This window comes from Agelaius phoeniceus, chromosome 13, assembly GCF_051311805.1.
Source record: "Agelaius phoeniceus isolate bAgePho1 chromosome 13, bAgePho1.hap1, whole genome shotgun sequence".
NCBI lineage: Eukaryota > Metazoa > Chordata > Aves > Passeriformes > Icteridae > Agelaius > Agelaius phoeniceus.
The window spans coordinates 18,666,142-18,685,854 of NC_135277.1; the positions used below are offsets into that span (position 1 = coordinate 18,666,142).

The 19,713-nt window shown below is 54.6% G+C and overlaps 1 protein-coding gene across 3 annotated transcripts in view; it reads left to right on the plus strand.

The window, feature by feature from the left end:
- ZNF609 (zinc finger protein 609) overlaps positions 1-19,713 on the plus strand; it is a 62,488-nt gene that overhangs the window by 40,327 nt on the left and 2,448 nt on the right. For all 3 annotated transcript variants that reach the window (XM_077185355.1, XM_077185356.1, XM_077185357.1), the window contains exons 3-8: positions 7,186-7,411; positions 15,009-15,096; positions 15,424-17,785; positions 18,213-18,579; positions 18,739-18,914; positions 19,385-19,601. In XM_077185355.1, the coding sequence (XP_077041470.1) occupies positions 7,186-7,411; positions 15,009-15,096; positions 15,424-17,785; positions 18,213-18,579; positions 18,739-18,914; positions 19,385-19,601 (3,436 nt within the window). The remainder of the gene's footprint in view (positions 1-7,185; positions 7,412-15,008; positions 15,097-15,423; positions 17,786-18,212; positions 18,580-18,738; positions 18,915-19,384; positions 19,602-19,713) is intronic.

The window sequence follows — 19,713 nt, forward strand, 5'->3', positions numbered from 1 at the left end:
TGATCCTTGCCAAGGTTTGTTGGTAACTTTTGTGTTCTTGCTGTCTCCAGGAGCCTGCTATTTCAGCCTCTTTCAGACTCATCTCTTGATCTGTTGGAATGGAGATTCCAAGCTCTGCAACATGTTTTTCACCCTAGGCCACCATCCCTAGGGTGGTGGGGCCCATGTTTGGTGCACAGGATGCTGGCCAGTGTGCTGTGTAGCACAAGGCAGACCCTGTAGGCAAGTTAAAACCACTTGCCATGAAAATCCTGCTTTTTCATCTGATTTCTCATGCCTGCCTTGCAGATTTGGATTTTAGGGATGTCTGTAGTTTGGCTGTTTCAGCCTCTGTGTCATTTGGCCAGATTTGTGGAGCTGGTGGTTATCAGATGGCTCTTAACAGTGGCTGGAGCTGCCAGTGGTTTGTGAAAGGTCTCATAGATTTGTATCCTCCTTCCAGGAGATTGATGCACTGAGGCACTGTGAAACCTTTTATGTTCTCCTTTGCCTGCTTAAATGTGCTGGTCAGCAAGTGCTGTTAATGGCAGCTATTGAGCACTGCTCGGATCCTCGGGTGCAGCTGCCTGGTTATTTTGGTGGAAAGAAAATAAGCAAAAGCAAGACTTTCCCTCACAGTGGTTCTTCCACATAGAAACCTGACTTGCAGCAGACATGGCTGGTGTCAGTAGTGCAGGGGATGCTGGAGGGTGGAGATGTAGGAAGCAGCAATATGAGAAAACCAGCCATGCATCTGTGATGGTTGGTTGTGTTGACAGAAGGGTGGGTACAGGTTGTGGGGTGTAATGGGAGACCTGGGTTCCCAGTGGGAAGTCACTTGCTGTCATCAGAGCTTTCCTGGTCAGGCAGCACTGCCAGAGGTGAGGATGACAGCTGACCATGGCAGCAGCAGTGCTGAAGAAGGAGCTCTGGAGGCTGGGTTGGTCATTGTGAAGGATGCTTGTGGCCATCTGTGGTCAGGCTCTGTTTCTAATAGTCTCTGCTCTCCCATGACCCAGATGCATCTCCATTGCTTTTCCACATGGGATCTTTTCCTTTTTCCCCACCAACTGAGCTGCTTCACATTTTAATTCAATAAATGAGGAGACCTGTGGCCCATCTGTGGGATATCAGTGCTTGATGATGGCTGAATGGAAACCCAGTCACATGTCGTGGGACCAATGCACAGAGGTCCCAGCTTGGATTTCTTTCCCATGTCTCTCACTTATGTCACCTGTCCCCTTTCATCACTGCTCTTCACTACCTCTCTCCTGCTGGAGACACCTTTTTTCCCTTCCAGGAGCAGATCTGATAGTCTTGTAAGTGGTTGGAGCAGGTGACTTGGTGCCAGCACGTCTGCCTTGGATACTATTCCTGGCTTTATTGGAGACACGGTAATATGCAAGACTGTGCCTCTGCGGTGTCTGCCTCCTCTTGATCTCAAAACGCTGCAAGCACTGAGATAAGACAGGCTGTGTTCAAGCAGTGATTTTATTCCCCTCTCCTCTGCAGAGAGAAAGCAGCTCCTCGTAAGTCATGCTGGGTTGTATTTGCATTTCTCCAGCAGTGTGGCTGAGGTTGATAGCATCCAGCTGTCTGCATCAAATGGGTACTTGGATCAGCCCCCATCACTGGCATGGTGGGAGGTTGTACCTCCAGTGTCACTGGTGGGATGGGGCTCACCCCGATATTCCCATTAACTGTGACCAGGTCTGGTGCTGGTGGTGGGGCTGGGAGCTTTATGCAGATAATCCTCTTCCAGGTTTTGGTTCCTGTGGCCCACTCACCTGTGGCCAGAACAGACTTGCTCAGCCAGGTCCAGCCCAAAGTGCCCAGATAAAAATGAGTCTGAGTTGGGAATGTGCTGCCAACCCCAGCCTTGGGCTGCATTGTGCCTGCCATCCTTTTGGCCACCATCTGCTCTGGCCATTCTGCAGGGACTTGCTGGCCAGGGAAGGTGTTTGCATGGATGGAGGCAAACCCCCTCCTGGATCTCAGAGCTGGAGCACAGGTGCTTGGCATGGCCAGGAAAGGACACAGAGGCACCTTTTGTAGGTAGAGCATTCCCATTACACCTTGGCATCGACAGCCCCACAGCTGGGAGATGCCATAAATCCCAAGTCTGATGGGTGGAAGCAGATGGTGATGAGCACTGAGAACAAGTTGTGAAGGAGAGTGGTGGGGAATTGGCCTCTCTTGGAATGTTTTTAGGTGGATGCTGAGAGCACTGAGGCTGGGAAATTGGGAATATGCTCCTTAAAACTCCTTACTTCCCATCTGAATTGCCTGGCTCTTTGGTGGTGGTGCTGGCCAGGAGGTCCCACCTCACTTGTCTTCTCTGGGGAGCGAACTCAGGGAGTGCAATGCTGAGCCCACTGCATTCTGCACAGATGGAAGCACATGGAAGCATTAATCCTTCCTTGTGGCATTTACTGCTTCTTGGTAAGCGGGGACTGTCACAAATGTCAATCCCTTTTTCTTGGAGCAACTGCCCTGTTGCCCTGTGGGCTCAGATTTGCCAGCTAAGGAACCCAGTATATTCCCCAAGTGTTCCTGTGGCCTGTAGAAATAACTGGCTTTGTTTATTTGAGCTTCTGTTTATCCAGGGAAGGGAGACTTTTGTCTAGAACAGAATCCTTTTTTCACATCTTGATGTCAGCAACCTCAGCTTCCTGCTGCAGCAAGAGGGGAGAGCAATGGGCAGCAGCATTGGGATCAATGCCCCAGACCATGCTCCTGGCTCCATCCTTGGATCTGATGCTTGTGCCACCATTATTTCCCTGCATGTGGGTGTTTGTTGGAAGCTCTTGTTGGCTGCTTTCTTCCTGGAGAATTCCAGCCAGCAAACAGTCAGTGTTAAGTGGCACCTGCACTGTTTGGGGAGGGGATCTTCTGGAGCCTGTTGCATGTGGCCTGGGGTTAGGTACCTCCAGTGTGTTGGGATGATGTGACTGGGAGCTCTGCTTGTTGCTGGGGGCTGTGACTGGGAGCTCTGCTTACAGGTGGATTTAAGGTGGAATTGTAGACATGGTGGGCAACAGAGTGAACAAAGAGATTTTGTCTTGTGGCTCTGCATACCCGGCTTTGGGGGTGAGGTTGGAGAAGACTCTTTGAAATTCCTTCCAAGATCAGCAGAGGGGAAGAGGCCCTGTGGTGCTGTGGTTTGGGGTCTAGAGATGCCCACTGAAGATGCTTGTCACCTGGGTGGATCTGCTCCCTGGGGGTCTCTCACCAAGGAGCTGGAAGCTAATGTTCCCAGCTCCTACTCTGAAAAAGCAAAGCTGTGGGGCATGTAGAGACAGACCAGAACAGGAGTGAGAACATCAGAGCACCCAAAGGTTGAGCTGAGCTGATCATGGGACGTGTTGAGAGCAATACTCTTGTGATGGAGCACCTTTGGTCCATATTCTGTCTCCTGACACAGAGTCATGAGTTTGTGACTAGTAACAAAACTCCCTCTTGGCTTTTCTTGTTTCTGTGTCTGCAGGAGTGAAAGGACCTTGTAGGTGAGAAAAATGGTACATGTGCTGCGTAGCTTCTTCATGTGGGGATACACTGGAGCCTAGAACCAGCTCACATGCTTTGGTGGTCTCACCCTGAGTTCTGGCTGACAGATCTGGGGGTGCCCTGCACCTTCACATCCTCTCTGCCCTTGGAAATGCACCACAGATATCTCTGCTAGTTGCTCTTCTCGGGGGTGTTTGCTTTTGGCTTTTATCACTCCAAAATGCATTTTTCTTGCCTGACTTTTGTTACTGGGGACAAACCAAAATTCTCATAAATATGAATGGGTGGTCTAGATGACATTAAAACCAGCGGGGTGTTTTTATTTCTGGTTTGCCCTCTTCTCACTCTCTCATTAATAATTGCTGCTGTTCTGTCCCCTTGAGGGCAGCTGATGCACTAACCAGTGCTGCTCTGTGTGCATTTCTCCATGCCAGCACCCACTGGCTGTCCTTCCCTTCATGTGGGACCCCATTCCACCTTCCTGGGGGAGGCTGTAACGAGGGGTAGGTTTTAATTATCCCCCAGAGCCTGGCATCCCACGGCGCCGTTGGCATCACTGGGGACTCTGGGTGGATTTGCTTTTCCCCCAGCGAGCAGAGCCTGTGCTGGCCTCTGCCGCCCGGGCTTGGCTCCGTTCCACTTCTGTCCTCGGCGCTGGTGAAAGCACGTTCCTCGTGATGGGAAAGCCTCCGCCACAAACACAAAGGGCTTTCATTAGGGGAGGCAGCGGCGGGCGGACACGGATGGCCAGCGCTGGCACACAGGAGCTTCACCCCATCTCACTCCCACAGGGGTGGCTGCAGACGCACCAGGTTCCTCCAGCAGCAGTCAGAGTGCAGCCAGTATTTAATCTTAGAGCTTACCCAGCATGGAAAGAGAAATAAATTTGATTTCTGCAAGGGATATTTAGGGCCCAAAAGCAGTACTGGGGGGGCGGGGCGGGGGGTGGTGTGCAGGGGTGCAGATGGTACAAGGCTCATTTTTGGAGCCGGGGATCTCAGTTAGCACAGCCCTGGAGGTGATGTGAAACACACTGCTGTGGGGTGTGAGTGCTGCCCACCACCCCCAGCCAGCATTTCCCCAGGCTCCCTCTCTCCCTCCGAGGGGAAGAGCAGCCAGAGGAGCTGCCCCATGATATGTAGGGCTCTCCCAGCCATCCTGCATCTCCTGACCTTGCTCAGCAGGCAGGAGGGTGAAAAGATCATGACAACGAGAGATAAGGCACACTTTGAGGGGGAGGCGAATTTCAGGGGTTGATCCATGTGTCTTTTCCTCCAGCATGGCTTTCAGTTGTTTTTTTTTTGGTTATGTCCCAGTGGAGAACCTCTGCTCCTGCCCTCACCCTTGAAGAACCATCCTGAACCTTTTTATTTTGCTCTGGAGCTTCGGGCAAGGGAGCAGGAGAGCCGCCTTGTCTCCCCACGGCTGCTGAAAGAGGCTGTTTATTACAGGGCAGGGTGAGATATGAAATCCCATCAAGCCGCCTTGCTTATTAGAGATCTCAGTGAGCTGCTTATTATGCACCATGGCATAATGCAGATTACGAATGTGACCGGGCGATAATTAGCAGAGCTGGAACTGTAATTAAACGCTCCTGAGCTGCGCTGTGGTTTCTGTTGCAGAGTGGAAGGAAGCTGAACGGTCTCAGCAGGTCTCCAACATGCACACACAGCCTCCACTCCCCAGGCAATGGGGGAAAGTGATCCCTGCCACTCCCTGGGCTCTTCCTGCTGCCCACCCAAGCCAGGCAGCCCTGCCTGGTTCTTCCCTGGCTCTTCCTTTGCTGGTGACTGATTTGTGGTTTGCAGAATGTGGCATTGAGGAGCCCCTTCAAAGGAGCCTCACGCTTCCTTGGAGCATCTTGCCCTGGATCTGCTGATGGGGTTGCTGTGTTTTGGGGGGTGATTTTCCTGTGGGAGTCTTCTGGAAGCTCCTCTGGCAGCCTTCTGGGGTGGTTTTATGCCAAAACCACCCTTCTTGAATCCCATGGGGTGCAGTTGGGCCACTGGCCCAGTGGCAGCCTTGGAGGTGGATGGTCTGGAGATGGGCTCCTGGGGAAGAGCTGGTTCTGTTGCTGGGAGATTGGAGGCGGTTGTGGATGACAAGCTGTGCTGCTGGGGAGGGGACTGTGGGGTCCAACCACTGCTGTTAGAGACCTCCAGGCCATCTTTAGTGCCAAGTGGTCTGCATGTTGCTCTGATGAGCTGTCTAGAGAGAGGATGTATGCAATACAAGGAGAGGGCTGCAGACAGAAAGTGCTTTGTGTTCTGCTGGAAAAGCAAATCCACTTGCCCTATCAGAGCCAGGATGTGATATCCTCATCTCTGCTCCTCTGCCTAGAGATTTGTGTCACCAGGGATGTGGAGAGAATCTGTGGGTCAGGAGTTGGTGGGGAGATGTGATGCTCCAGGCACTTGCTGTGGTTGTGGGCACCCTATTGGGTGGGGCAGGCTGGGTTGGACATGCAAGGTTCTGCTGGAGTTGTTTCCCTTGCTTGAAGGAGGGAGATGTGTGAGCAAGAGAGAGAGCAGGCAAATTTGGCAGCTGGTCAGGACCAGGATGGGAGTTAGCAGCAAGGCTGGCCTGGTGCCCATGTCCACACTTGGTAACCACAAACTTGGGCTCTCCAGGTCTATTGTTTTCCCTCAGAAGAGTTTTAGAGGGTCTGGGAGTACAACCGGGTGCTCTAGAGGAATCTTTGCCTGCTTGAAACAGGAACCCAGGTCAGCGCTTGCTGCGGATGTGATGGGTTTCCTCAGTCTGCTTCTCTTCTGAGGTAGCCCAGTGTCTAAAGATCACAAATGGTGAAGAGGGGAAGTCTCAGCTGAAGAGGAGCCGCTCTCCCCTTGCTGCAGGTCCTCACAAGCCAAGGCGCGGGGGTGGCTGGTCGTGGCTGGCTTGGCTGATGAGCCCCAAAGGAGGAGAAGGTCTGCACCTTGCCTTGGCCAGCCACAGAATCGGCCCATCAGCCATTACTGCTGTAATCTGCTTGCGTGGCAGAGCGGCCAAGGGCCTTGGCTTCTCAGCAGCAGGGCTGCTTGGCTGGGCTTCCACTTGGCATGTTGGCTTGTTGGCTTTCCAAGCCCGGCTCTGGCTGTGGGATCTGGTTTCTGTGTGCAAAGAGAGCACAATGGCTGGATCAGGCTCTGAAGCAGATACTTGCATAGGGAAGAGGGATATGATCCAAGTGCCTGTGTCTGCAGGTGGTCACAGGGTAGTTCTGGAAGGAGAGGGATGTTGGTTTTCATGGGTGCGGGAGGGAGTCTGCTACTCATTTGTCCTGTCCTGCCGGTTGAGCAGAAGCTCTTCTAGTGAGCCATGGGGTCCAAAGTCATTGACTGCATTAACATCTGAGCCATAGCCAAGAGGCATCCTCACCGGGCATGATTACAGAAGCTGTCGGGGAAGGAACTTGCCACGAGCTCTTTCAAGCAGGAGCACAGATATCTCCTGCACAAGGACTTTTGGGTGTGATCTCTGTGACTACAGAGCTCCCCAGGGTTACATGGGCATGGGCACGCCAGGGCAGCAGAGCCCTTCGAGATCCTTGTCCTCTGATGGGGTGTGGGACGTGAACTGAAAGTGGCAGTCCTGAGCTTGAGGTTCTCCAGGAATCTAAATATCTGTTGATACTTGCTCTCCCTTCTGTGTTGCCAGCAGTATTCCTGACGGTGACCACGTTTCTCTTTTTCCCCACAGATGGAATCTCCAGTCTCTACGCCCGCAGTATTGCCCTTGCATCTTCTCGTCCCCGTCGTCAACAACGACATCTCGTCGCCGTGTGAGCAGATCATGGTGCGCACACGCTCGGTGGGGGTGAACACCTGCGATGTGGCCCTGGCCACCGAGCCCGAGTGCCTGGGCCCCTGCGAGCCTGGCACCAGCGTCAACCTGGAGGGCATTGTCTGGCAGGAGACGGAGGACGGTGAGTGTCACGGGGGAGTTGGGGCAGTCCCTTCCTTCCCGTGTCCCTGCTGTGGTGTTCTTTGGTGTCTCCTGGGCTTTCCTGCCACCAGTTGGGTGGTCAGGACAGAGGAGCAGTGTGAGAGCAGTCCATAATCCATCCAGTAAAGGGAGTAATGGGCCAGTACTTGCATCAGCCCCATGTGTTGCGTTATCCATTTGCCCAGACAGCAGGCAAAAATCTAAGCTGCATTTCTCTGCCCTTTGACAAGAGCTGACTTGTTTTGGAGGTGCCAGGGGAAAGGCCGTGCCAGCCGGCAGGGGAATTCGACAGAGTTGACTTCATTTTTGCTTGGCAACCCACAGGTCTGTCACAAAAACACTCAAACCCTGGGAGGTGGCAGAAATCTCCTGCTGGATTAAAAAACCCCAGTGGAGCTCTCAAAATCAACTCAGTGGGAGATCAGCCTCTCGGCTCTCTTGCCAAGCCAATCCAATCTTTTTTTTCCACTGGAGCTCATCTCATCCGTGCACAGCTTGGTTTGCTTTCCCAGGTCCTTTGATGGGTTTTCGTTGCTCTTGGGACTCTGCCAAGGAATGCAGGGATGAATAGGTGGCTCAGTGGCCCATGGCAAGCGCTGGAACTCGGCCTTCCCTCTAGCCTGAGTGGGATGCTGGAGTTTTCTGCCTTGGGAGGCACAGGGTGAGCTCCTTGTGTTTGTGTGTGGAAGCAAAAACAGTCCAGAAACACAAAGGTGAGAGAGAGCAGTGGTGGTGGAGGCTGGTTGTTGGGTCATCTCAGCCAGGTATTCATGTGCTCCTCTTGGACATCTGCTCCCACTCTTCCATTGCTGTTCTGTGCAGAGAATGAAGCTGTTGGCCTTTATCCCAGCCACTCCTCACTGACGCTCTGTTATTGGGGATGGAAGCTGAGCTGAAATCTCCATTCCCATTATCTGCTTCCAGTGAGGTTCTCTTCTTGTCCCATGCTTTAGGAAGTTGGGAGTGGGCCCAGTTTGCCTTTTCTCTCTTCCTACTGGCAAACTGGTTTTGAAACCGTGGTTGGCACAGGACCAAGTGCTGCAGTGGCTGCTGATGTGAGCACTGAAGTTGTTGCCCTTGGAAAAAGCCTATTGAGAAACAGCACCTGAGCTGTTTGGGAAGAGAGCAGTGGATGGACCATGCCAGGGAAGACTGGGGTGTCTAGCTTGGGATGGGGACCTTGGCACTCTTCTCCTTTACCATCCATTCCATATAGGAAAAAAATCACCCTGGTTGAGGCAGCTGGGAGCTGCAAGTTTGTTTTTTCTGCTGCTCCAAAGCAGAAGGATGTCACATGTGAGACCTGTGAGAAGAAACACAAAACAGGAGAGTTTGGAAGTCCTGCTCTGCACATCCCAGGGCCAGGGAATCTGCAGGGTGGATCTGCTCCAAAGAAATTTGTGGAAGGTCTGCACTCATCTACCACCTCCCCAGCACTGTGTGATCAATGTCTCCAAGGGCCTGGTCACTTTGTAGGATACACCACCTTCAGCTGGGGAAACTGAGGCACAGCTGGGCTGGGTTTTGGGAGACACAGCAACACAGAGGAACATTGGCACCCTTCACTTGTGGGGCTCCCCCATCTCCCCAGCCCCATCAGCCTACTGTCCTGGTGTGCCTTCCCTCAACCCAAAAGCCCTGGAGCTGCAGAGTTCCCTGAAAATCCCAGGACTGCTGGAGAGCCCCATGGGCAGCAGGAAAGCTGAGGAGAGCTTGGGCTTTGTAGGGTGGTTTTGGGTGGAAATCAGAAGAGGGTCACAGTGGCTGTGCCAGGATGAATGAACTGAGCATCCCTGAGGCAGGGAGCACAGAAACATCTCTCCCTGCCAGTTCCTGGTTGAGAGGCCTTGCCATGGGAGTGGTCACTGTTCTTTTCTCCTGCTCCTCACCCCACCATGGAGCTCCATGCCTGCCCCTCACTTCTGCAGCCACCATTTCGGAGCATGCCTTGGAGGTGTCCTGTGATTTCCCACAGCCCAGATATTTTTAGTCTGTGGTAATTCAGTGAACTCGCACAGAGATGCTTCTCTGCCAGCTGCTGATGGTTGCCACTGTTGGGAGCAAGGATTTCACATCCAGTCCTGCACAAAAAGCCCTGATACTGCTTTTGGTCTCTTTGGGTCTGCTGCTTGCTTTGGCTCCAGTCACACGGCATCTCTTGTCCTTGAGTGCAAAGGCAGGGGGGGAGCCAGCCCTGTTTTTTGCCTGGCATCTCTCCCCTGGCTTCGCCTTGTCAAAGATGGAGTCAAGGGTGGTGCTGGATCTGGCTGTTGGAAGCTGGAGCTTGTGAAATGTTCAGGGATGCAGCAGCCATCTCCCCTTGCCCAAAGGATACAGAGAAGAAAGCTACACCAAGGGCATGTCTGCAAAGTCAGATGAGTTGCTTCCAGCATCTGGAGACTCTCCTCAATATCTCCAGAGGGATCAATTTCTCTCCTTGCTCCTTGGGATGTAGCAGCTTCACTGGACTGCTTGGAAGGACCCCAGAGCAGTGGAGCAGCTCTTGGCTTGAATCAAGTTTAGAATCACTGAACTGAGGAATAGTTTAGTTTGAAAGGGACCTTAAAGCCCAGTTCATTCCACCCCTTGCTGTGGGCAGGGACACCTTCCACTAGCCCAGGTTGCTCCAAGTCCCATCCAACCTGGCCTTGAACACTTCTAGGGATGGGGCAGCCAGAGCTTCTCTGGGAAACTTGTTCCAGGGCCTCAGTATCCTGCCAGGAAGGATTTTTTTTCCTAATATCCAATCTAAATCTCCCCTCTTACAGCTCAAGCCATTACTCTTTGGCCTGTCACTTCTTGGCCTTGCAAAAAGTCCCTCTTCAGCATTCTTTTAGAGATCCCCTTCAGGCTCTGGAAAAGACTGTTAAGATCTTCCTGAAGCCAGCCTGCTCCTCTCCATGTGGGTCTGCAAAATCATGGAGAAAAGCTTCTAAAGCCAAAGCCAAAGCCTGGCAATGCTTGGAAGGATAAGTTGGGCAAGAAGGACAAGTCCATCTGAGATGGGAGCGTGAAGCTCCAGTGAACCTGATGATGTCCTCCCTTCCCTGAACCAACTTTGTCCTGATCTCCCACTAGAAAATCTGCCATGAGTCCATGAGCCTTGCTAAAGGCATCCCAGAGGGCTCCCAGCCATCTGGCTCTGGGCTGTGTCCACCTTCTCCTCCACCATTCCAGGCTGGTGTTGGCCCAAGGTCTGGTCTAGCATGGTTATTCATGCTCTCCTGCGGCCATGCTGCTGACACTGTCCCTTTGCTGAGCCTGGCTTGCACAGGGATGTGTTTTATCAGGACTCTTTCAGTGGGGAGCAGCTGTCTTGGGAGCTCCCCTGGTGCTGCTATGTGTAATTCTGATCCTCAGGAACTGAGGAACAGGTTAACTGATGTGATCACACCAGGAAGCATTGCTCTCTTGGCTGCCTCAGGAGCTGCCAGCTCTCCTCCATCCCCCTTGGTGAAGCTGGCGTCACCTGGCTTGGATCGTGTCACCTTGTCACCTCCCTATGGTGCCACACCAGTGCTGATCCCAGCAAAACAAACACAAACCTCTGAGCTATGAGGATTATGGTGTGGCAGCACCTGGAAAACATCAGCACACTGGACATCCCTTCCTCCAGCTCCTTGCTGGGCTGTTAGTGGCAGGTTACCCATGGCTCAGATTTCTGTACTCCAGGCATTTGGATTGTCCTTCTGCAAACTTCTCATGAGGGTATGGTGGAGCACAAGCCTGCTGAGGGTTGGCACATGCCAGTGGACATGTCCTTGCTTGGAGCAGGAGGGAAATGCAATAGATAGAATGGAGAAGATGGGAGGGTGAGAGCAAAGGCTTCTCAAATACAATGGATAGTGGCTTAGATGCTTCCTCTGCCAGCTCTCATGGGAACCGTGAGGTCTCATCAGGTCTCATGGACTTACACACCTTGAACTTCTCTTACAGGTGCTTCTTCCTTCTCCCAGTCCCTGTCTTTGCTTCCTCCATCCGGTGGTGTGGCTGGAGCAGGTGTTGCTGGAAAAAATCAAGGCAGATTTAAGGGCTCAAAATCATTGAGCCTCTTAGCTGTGGGTTACCCCAACTGCAGGCTTCCTTCGTGTGTTTGAGTTTCTCCAAGAGTTCCTTGTTAATCCATCAGGCCTCTTGGCATTTCCACCTATATTTTCTTTGTTGGGATGCTTTGCTCCTGAATTAAGGGATGATCTTTGGACATCACCCAGCTTCCTTGGGTCCCACTCCCCTCCAGTGCTCTGTCCCATGGCACTCTTTCAGATGGGTCTCTGAAGAGGCCATAGTCCTCTCTCCTGGAGTCCAGGGCAGTGATCTTTCTGTGTGGTGCAGTCCCTGGAAAGCAGTTGGATGGCCAGGGACACTCATGCACCATCTGAGCATCCATCCCTGCATGGTATGATGGGATGATGCTGTCTCCCTCTGGCCCTGCCAGGGACACCATGTTCAAGTTTCCTGTTGAGGTTTGATAGCGGGGACTTCTCTGTGAGAAGATACCAGAAACTTCCCCCACGTTGGACAAGGTCAGCTAAGGCAGAGCCTATCAGTGATGGGGGCAGGATTATGCATTTAGGAAGGGGAGAAAAAGCAGCCCCCATTCCCCACCCCCCTGTGCTGTTTGGGGGCAGAAATGGGAGCAATCAGGAGTAAAGTTGAGCCTGGGAAGAAGCCAGGAAAAAGTATTTTAAGGTTTGGTTTTATTTCTCATTACCATACTCTGATTTCATCTGTAATAAATTAAATTAGTTTCCCCAGGGTGAGTCTCTTTTGCCCGTGATGGTAATTGGTGAGTGATCTCTCCTCACTGGGTGAGGTGACAATTATGCTGGACAGCCCTGTGGTGTCCCCTGTCTCCTGGCAGGAGCATGGTGGCCATGAACAGCTTTGGTGTTGTGTCCCAAAGCCTGGGCACTACAGGTGAGGCAGGATCTCTGCACATGGGCTGGGGTTATGGGAAAGCTGGAGCATCCTGGAAGTAATGCAGCTGGAGGGGAAACAACAAAGATGATTTTAAAGATGATGCAGCTGGGGAAGAAATTAATGGAGGAAGGGGCATCCCAAAGCCAGGGCATCCTGGAAGTGATGCAGGTGGAGGAGGAATTTATGGAGATGTTCTTGGTTGGGCTTGGGGGATTTGTCTTTGAAAAGGGGGGAAATGGGCCTCAATAGAATGGCTCCTGGTGCCCACAGCACCTTGTCCTCCATCCCACATAATCCCAGGATTTTCTCATACTCTGCCTTCCTGAATGGCAACTTTGCACCATCACCAACCCTTAATTTTTCCAGCCAGGATACAACTCTGATGTGAGCACGTGGTGAGCAGGATTCCGAGTGGTTTGCACCCAGATTTGGGTGATAGTGATTCCTTAAGGGCTTTGGAGATGTCACCTTCCCATGAAACCAGGTGGGATGGGAGTTACCCAAGTGGGATTCCTTCTGTTCAGGAGCATCGGCGTTCTTGAAGATGTGAAAGCATTGCTTCCTCACTGCTGCCCTTGTCATGCCTGCTCATCATCCTGCCGTGGGAGGGGGACACAGTGGGTGAAAAAAGCTGCTTAGGATCTATCCTGGGGTTTAAATTGTCCTGGGTTATTGTTGGAGGATTAGGAGGGGATTTGGTATGATTGGTTGCAGCGGGTTAAATATAGGCTGGTGTGTATTGGAGGTCTGGTGTTCCAACAGGGAAGGAGACACGGTGCCAGCTCGTTTTGCCCCTTCCTCTTTCATCTCTCTCTTGTGACTGTGGTGGTTGGGATGAAAAATGCCAGCACTTCTTTCTAATATCACACACTGGCCCCAGGATGCACAAGAGACTCCAGTGGTTTGCCATGCAATTAACTTCAGTGGCTCACGTGGCCTTCTCTGCCTTCAGAAGGGTTGAACTGGCAGGGGGGGCAGAGGGACTGGGAGGGATGGGACCTGGGTTAGTGCTGCATGTTCCTCAGTGGCTGCCAGGTCCTTGGGCAGCTCCTGGGAGGATCCCACAGCAGCTCCCCAGAGGTGTCCTGGGAATGGTGGGGCTGGGTTGGGGTGCAGGAGGCAGCCAGGAGCTTCTTTGGATTTTAAGGAAAGGGGGACAGGCTCCTGCCTGCCAAAAACTGCTGCATTAGGAGGAATGGAAGGCCACATTCCATGTGCCCTCTTCGGGATGCCTGGAACCAGCATCCCACTGTTCCCACTGATACTTCCACGCATGGGGCAGTGGGTTCCCAGCAGTTGGTTTCTCCCTCAGGTTGTCTCCATCATCACAGCCTGGCCATGTCTTTGTTAAGGCAGGTCCCCAGCACCTTCCTCTGAAGGCAGAGCCCAGCATCTCTTGCTCACTGGGATGAGCCAGTTGTGCCTCTTGGCCATGTGCTGGCACCATGTCTTCCCATGATCTGCTTGCAACATTTTCCAGGAGGAAAAGGAGAAAGAGAAGGTCTGCATTTCATTTCTCTTTCTGAAGGAGCCCCACGTGTCTGGCCTTGGCTCCATGTATTATCCATGCCGAAGCCTGCAGCTGGCTGCTGGCATAGCACAAGGGGGGATGTGGGCTGAGATTTATAAACATGCTTCAGGCACAGCTGCTCCGGGCTCCCTCGGCTCCATCCATCTCCCAGGGCCGTATATCTTGCTGCACTCATCAACCCTTGCAAATTTTACCTTGCTTGGATAAATGTGCCTGGCACAACAGACTCTGCTCCAGTGATCTGTGGCAAGGAGGAGACATTGGACAATGCTGAGGGGTGCTGTGGAAGACCCCTCTGCCTCCCAGAAGAGGTGCTGAGGGTCCTCAGCCTCGGCGTGGGTGTGAGCCAGGCAGTTCCTCTTCTGAATTAGTGTGGAAAAGCTGAAACTCCAAGGTTTTCTGAATGCCCAGTGACTTTGTGATGGGAGGATGTGACCCCATGGATGATTCTCCAGATGGAAATACAGGGCAGAGGGATTCCCGTGGAGGTGCTGAAGCAAAGTGGCCCAGGGCAACAGAGGATGATTCTGCCAGGATTGGGTTTTCCTGCCAGGGACAGTCTCCCGGGCAGGAATGCTGGGCTCAGCTTGCCATCTAGTGGCAGTAGCAGCTTTTTCTGGAGAGTCATGAGGTTCATGGCCGTGCTGGTTCATAGCCTTGCTGGGGCGTCTGCAGCTCCACTTTGGGGTCCACAGCCTTGCTAGGAGCTTTCTGCATTTCCCCTAGGGTCTTCCCAGCGCTTTCTCCCTGAAGATCACATTCCCTACCCTACCTGAGCACACATGGAGCCAATTTGGATCTTCAGGTCCCCCTTGAAGGGCTGAAATCCCACAGCCCTTTGGGGGTCACTGGATTTTAACATCCCATGAAAGTAGGGAATGGGAAGAGAGGTTAGGTGAGACATGCCAAGAGAAGGGATGAGCTGGGAGTCTCCAATTCCCATCTTGGTGTCCCTCCAGCCCTGAGCCCAACGTCTTACCTCTTCTGAGAGCCCATGACCAGTTGTTCACCCTCCTTCAACTCTAGAGCTAATCTCTTCCTCCTGCCTGTCTTGAAGGGCAGGTTCCTGGCACTATGGGATCACACCTGGTGACACATCTGACCCTTCCCCCCACTTGCCTTGCAGGGATGCTGGTGGTCAACGTCACCTGGAGGAACAAGACGTACGTGGGGACACTGCTGGACTGCACGCAGCATGACTGGGCACCTCCCCGGTAAGTGGGTGGGGGGCTCTGGTGGGCTCCTAGCACTGAGGGCAGATCTGGCCCTGGATGGCCCCTATGGCACCTGGGACACTCTGCCCTGTGCCCATGGGGCTGCCACAGGGGTTGGCATCTCTGCCTTGCCCAACCCAGCTGCTCCCATGGCTCTTTGCCCCCGCAGGGGACCTCTCTGGTTCCTCTTTATCCATCAGTGGGGAGTGAAGTCTCTGGGATTGGTAGTGAGGGGAGTCAGGGGGTCCCCACCGTGCCTTGGGGACAGCACAGCCCAGCACAGCCATCTCTCTGTTAAAACCTCTGTGTCCCCCTCCCTTCCTGTAGGTTCTGTGACTCTCCCACCAGTGACCTGGAGATGCGCAACGGCCGGGGCAGGGGCAAGCGGATGCGCCCCAACAGCAACACGCCGGTCAACGAGACGGCCACTGCCTCGGACAGCAAGGGCACCAGCAACAGCAGCAAGACCCGGGCAGGAGCCAACAGCAAGGGCCGCCGGGGCAGCCAGAACTCCTCGGACCACCGCACCCCGCCCGGGGGCACCGCCGAGGACGTGAAGGCCAGCCCCTCCTCCGTCACCAAGCGGAAGAGCAAACCCCTCTCCGACATGGATCTGAACTCCAGCTCGGAGGACTCCAAGGGCAGCAAGCGCATCCGCACAAACTCAATGGGCTCGGCCACGGTGCCGCCTGCCACGGTCAAAGTGGAGCCGGCTGTCCTGGAGCGCAACTGCCCTTCTCCCATCCTCATCGACTGCCCCCACCCCAACTGTAACAAGAAGTACAAGCATATCAATGGGCTGAAGTACCACCAGGCCCACGCACACACGGATGACGACAGCAAGCTAGAAGCAGATGTGGATAGTGAGTATGGCGAGGAGCCCTCCCTGCATGCTGACATCGGGAGCTGCAATGGTGCTGCTGGGACACAGAAGGGCTCCCTCTCACCCGCTCGCTCGGCCACCCCCAAGGTGCGTTTGATGGAGCCACACAGCCCCTCCCCATCCAGCAAGTTCAGCGCCAAGGTCCCCTGCAAGAAGAAGGTGGGTGGGGAAGGGGACACAGACCTGGGTGCTCTGTCCAATGATGGTTCTGAGGATGGTCCCTCGGTGGCCGATGAGACGAGTAACGATGACTTTGACTCTCTGGAGAAACGATGCATTGATAAGGACAAGTCAAAGAAAGCCTCTGGTGCTAAACAGGAGAAGATTCCTTCCAAAAGCTTGAAGTCTGCCAGACCCATTGCACCAGCCATCCCCCCGCAGCCGATTTACACCTTCCAGACTGCCACGCTGACCACAGCCAGCCCCGGCTCCTCCGCTGGCCTTGCCACAACTGTGGTCCAGACCATGCCCAACAGCCCCCAGCTCAAACCCATCCAGCCCAAGCCAACAGTGATGGGAGAGCCCTTCGCTGTCAACCCTGCCCTCACCCCTTCCAAGGAGAAGAAGAAAAAAGACAAGAAGAAGAAAGAGCCCAAAGAGGTGGAAAACCCTTTGACTCCTGGCAAAGCCTGCAGAGCAGAGGAAGGTAAGAGCCCTTTCCGGGGGGAATCCAGTGAGCTGGGGATGAAAGGAGAGGGGCTGCTGAACGGTTCATCTGACCCCCACCAGAGCCGGCTCGCCAGCATCAAGGCCGAGGCAGACAAAATCTACAGCTTCACTGACAACGCCCCCAGTCCCTCCATCGGCGGGGCCAGCAGGCTGGAGAACACCAACCCAGCCCAGCCCCTGACCCCACTGCACGTTGTCACCCAGAATGGGGCAGAGGCCAGCTCGGTGAAGACCAACAGCCCAGCATACTCAGACATCTCTGATGCTGGGGAGGATGGGGAGGGCAAGCTGGAGAGTGTGAAGGCAAAGGATCCAGAGCAGCTGGTCAAGGAAGGCGCCAAAAAAGCTCTTTTCCCACCACAACCACAGAGCAAAGAGTCTCCCTTCTACCAAGGCTTTGAAACCTACTATTCCCCTGGCTACCCCCAGGCTAGCCCGGGACCCCTGAACCCCGGCGGGCAGTCTGCAGCCGAGACACAGAGCTTGAAGCTAAAGAAAGACGAGGAGCAGGAGAACCCGGAGGTGAAGGTGAAGAGTGAAGGCTGTGAAGAGAAGAAGGCAGAGCTCGGCAGTGGCTCCAGCCAGCAGCCCTCGGTCATCCAGCAGCGCCCCAACATGTACATGCAGTCCCTCTACTACAACCAGTACGCCTACGTGCCCCCCTATGGCTACAGCGAGCAGGGCTACCACGCCCACCTGCTGAGCACCAACCCTGCCTACCGCCAGCAGTACGAGGAACAGCAGAAGCAGAGGCAGAGCCTGGAGCAGCAGCAGCAGCAGCAGCGAGGGCTGGAGAAGAAGGCAGAGCTGGGCCTGAAAGAGAGGGAGGCGGCACTCAAAGAAGAATGGAAGCAGAAGCCACCCATGCCCCCAACGCTGACCAAAGCCCCAAGCCTCACAGACCTCGTCAAGTCAGGGCTGAGCAAGCCCAAGGAGCAGGGAGGTCCTGATATGGCCAAATCCGTCATCATCCCCAAGCTGGAGGACTCATCCAAGCTGTCCAGCAGCCAGGTCGCCGAGGGGCTGAAGGTGAAGCTGAGTGAGGCTGGTCACCTGGGGAAGGAGACGGCTGAGACGAAGGCTGGCTCCGAGTGTGGCCGGCAAGCGGAGGTGGACCCTGTTCTCTGGTACAGACAGGTAATGCCCTGCCCTGTCTGCCAGCCCAGCCTGCCTTGAGTTTGCTCCTGGAGGAAGCCACTCACTGGGCTTTGCTGGGGCCATCACCTCAGAGAGCACGTGCTGTCCTCTGCTTGTGGTGGGACTCCATGAGAGGAAAAGGGTGGGGCTGTGAGGCCACAGATGAGCTAGGGAGAGCCCGGGGAAAGGGAGTGGGGTTTGCTGGTCTCCTCCAAACCCAGCCTGGATTTGGGACAGGTGGGGCTGTGGAGAGGCAGCTGCTCTGGTGGTTGGCTGTTCTTGTGGGAAGTGGAGGTTATGGGTGGGCCAAAGAGAGCCCAGGGAAGGGGAATGGGGTTTGCCAGTCTTCTCCAAACACAGGCTGGTTTTGGGACAGGCAGGACCAGGGAGAGGCAGCAGCTGTTCTGATGGCTGGCTGTTCTTGCAGGAAGCTGAGCCCCGGATGTGGACCTACGTGTACCCAGCAAAGTACTCAGACATCAAGACAGAGGATGAGCGGTGGAAAGAGGAGAGGGACCGAAAGTTGAAGGAAGAAAGAAATCGAAGCAAAGAAGCCTCATCCAAGGAGGACGGGAAGGAGAGCACCAGCTCCGAGTGCAAGCTGACCCCCACCGAGGAGGCTCGCATGGTGGGGAAGGACCCCAGGCCCAGTGTCCACGTCCCCGTGTCCTCACCCCTCACGCAGCATCAGTCCTACATCCCGTACATGCACGGCTACTCCTACAGCCAGTCGTATGACCCCAACCACCCCAGCTACCGTGCCATGCCCACCGTCATGATGCAGAATTACCCAGGTAGGGAGCTGGGGGCTTCCAGGGGTGTCCATTCCCAGCTGTCCCTGCTCTCAGGGTGGGGGGTGGCTGTGGGACATCCTCTCACACACATACAGAGCCACATGCTCCCGCTGTGCTGGCCGAATACTCCGGGTGCCCTGACTGCTCTTTTTCCCCCAGGATCATACCTACCCTCCAGCTATTCCTTCTCTCCGTATGGGAGCAAGGCATCCGGCAGTGATGACAGTGACAAGTCCCGAGCCAGCCCCAGCGTGAGCTGTAAATCCAGCTCGGAGTCCAAGGCCCTGGACATCCTGCAGCAGCATGCCAGCCACTACAAGAGCAAATCACCCACGGTGAGCATCAGCAGGGCTCTGGCTTCACCCAGCTCTGTGGGATAGTCCCTAGATCCTGTAATGAGGAGGGAGCAGCTCCATTTGTCACGTGGTTTTGCTGTTTCTGCTGCTGTGGGGGACCTGCAGCCATGGATTCCAACATTACAAGTCCTTTGGGATGGACCAGCCAAACCTGTGCCCCAGTGCTGGGACATCTGCAGGCCCTGCAGCAACCAGGTGACACTTGTCCTCAGTCCTGGAGCTGGCAGTTGGGATGTGGGCACTGTCCCCATCCCATGGCTCCTCCTGGGCTGAGCTGGGAGACAGAGGTTGGACACAGTGAGGAAAGAGTGGCCCTCAGACAGGCCCTGTGTCCTCCACATGGCTTTTGGCCATCCCACCCCATGGGCAGAGGCAGAGGGAGCATCCCGGTATGTGCCCTGGGGTCGCTGGTCATGTCCCTCAGCACGTGTCTGCTTTCTCCTCCCCAGATAAGCGAGAAGACGTCTCAGGAGCGGGAGCGCAGTGGCTGTGGGGTGGTGGGGGGCAGTGGGAGCTGCAGCAGTGTTGGAGGAGCAGGTGCAGGGGAGAGGAGTGGTGACCGGCCCCGCACGTCGCCCTCGCAGCGCCTGCTCTCGACGCATCACCACCACCACCACCTCGGGTACTCGCTGCTGCCAGCACAGTACAACCTGCCCTATGCAACAGGTGAGAGTGGGGCTGGGCTGGGGGGGAGCTGCACCTGCCCTTGGGCCATGAGACCCTCACACTGTCCCCGAGGGCCCTGCCTAGCAGCTGCTGACACCTCTTCTCCCCATAG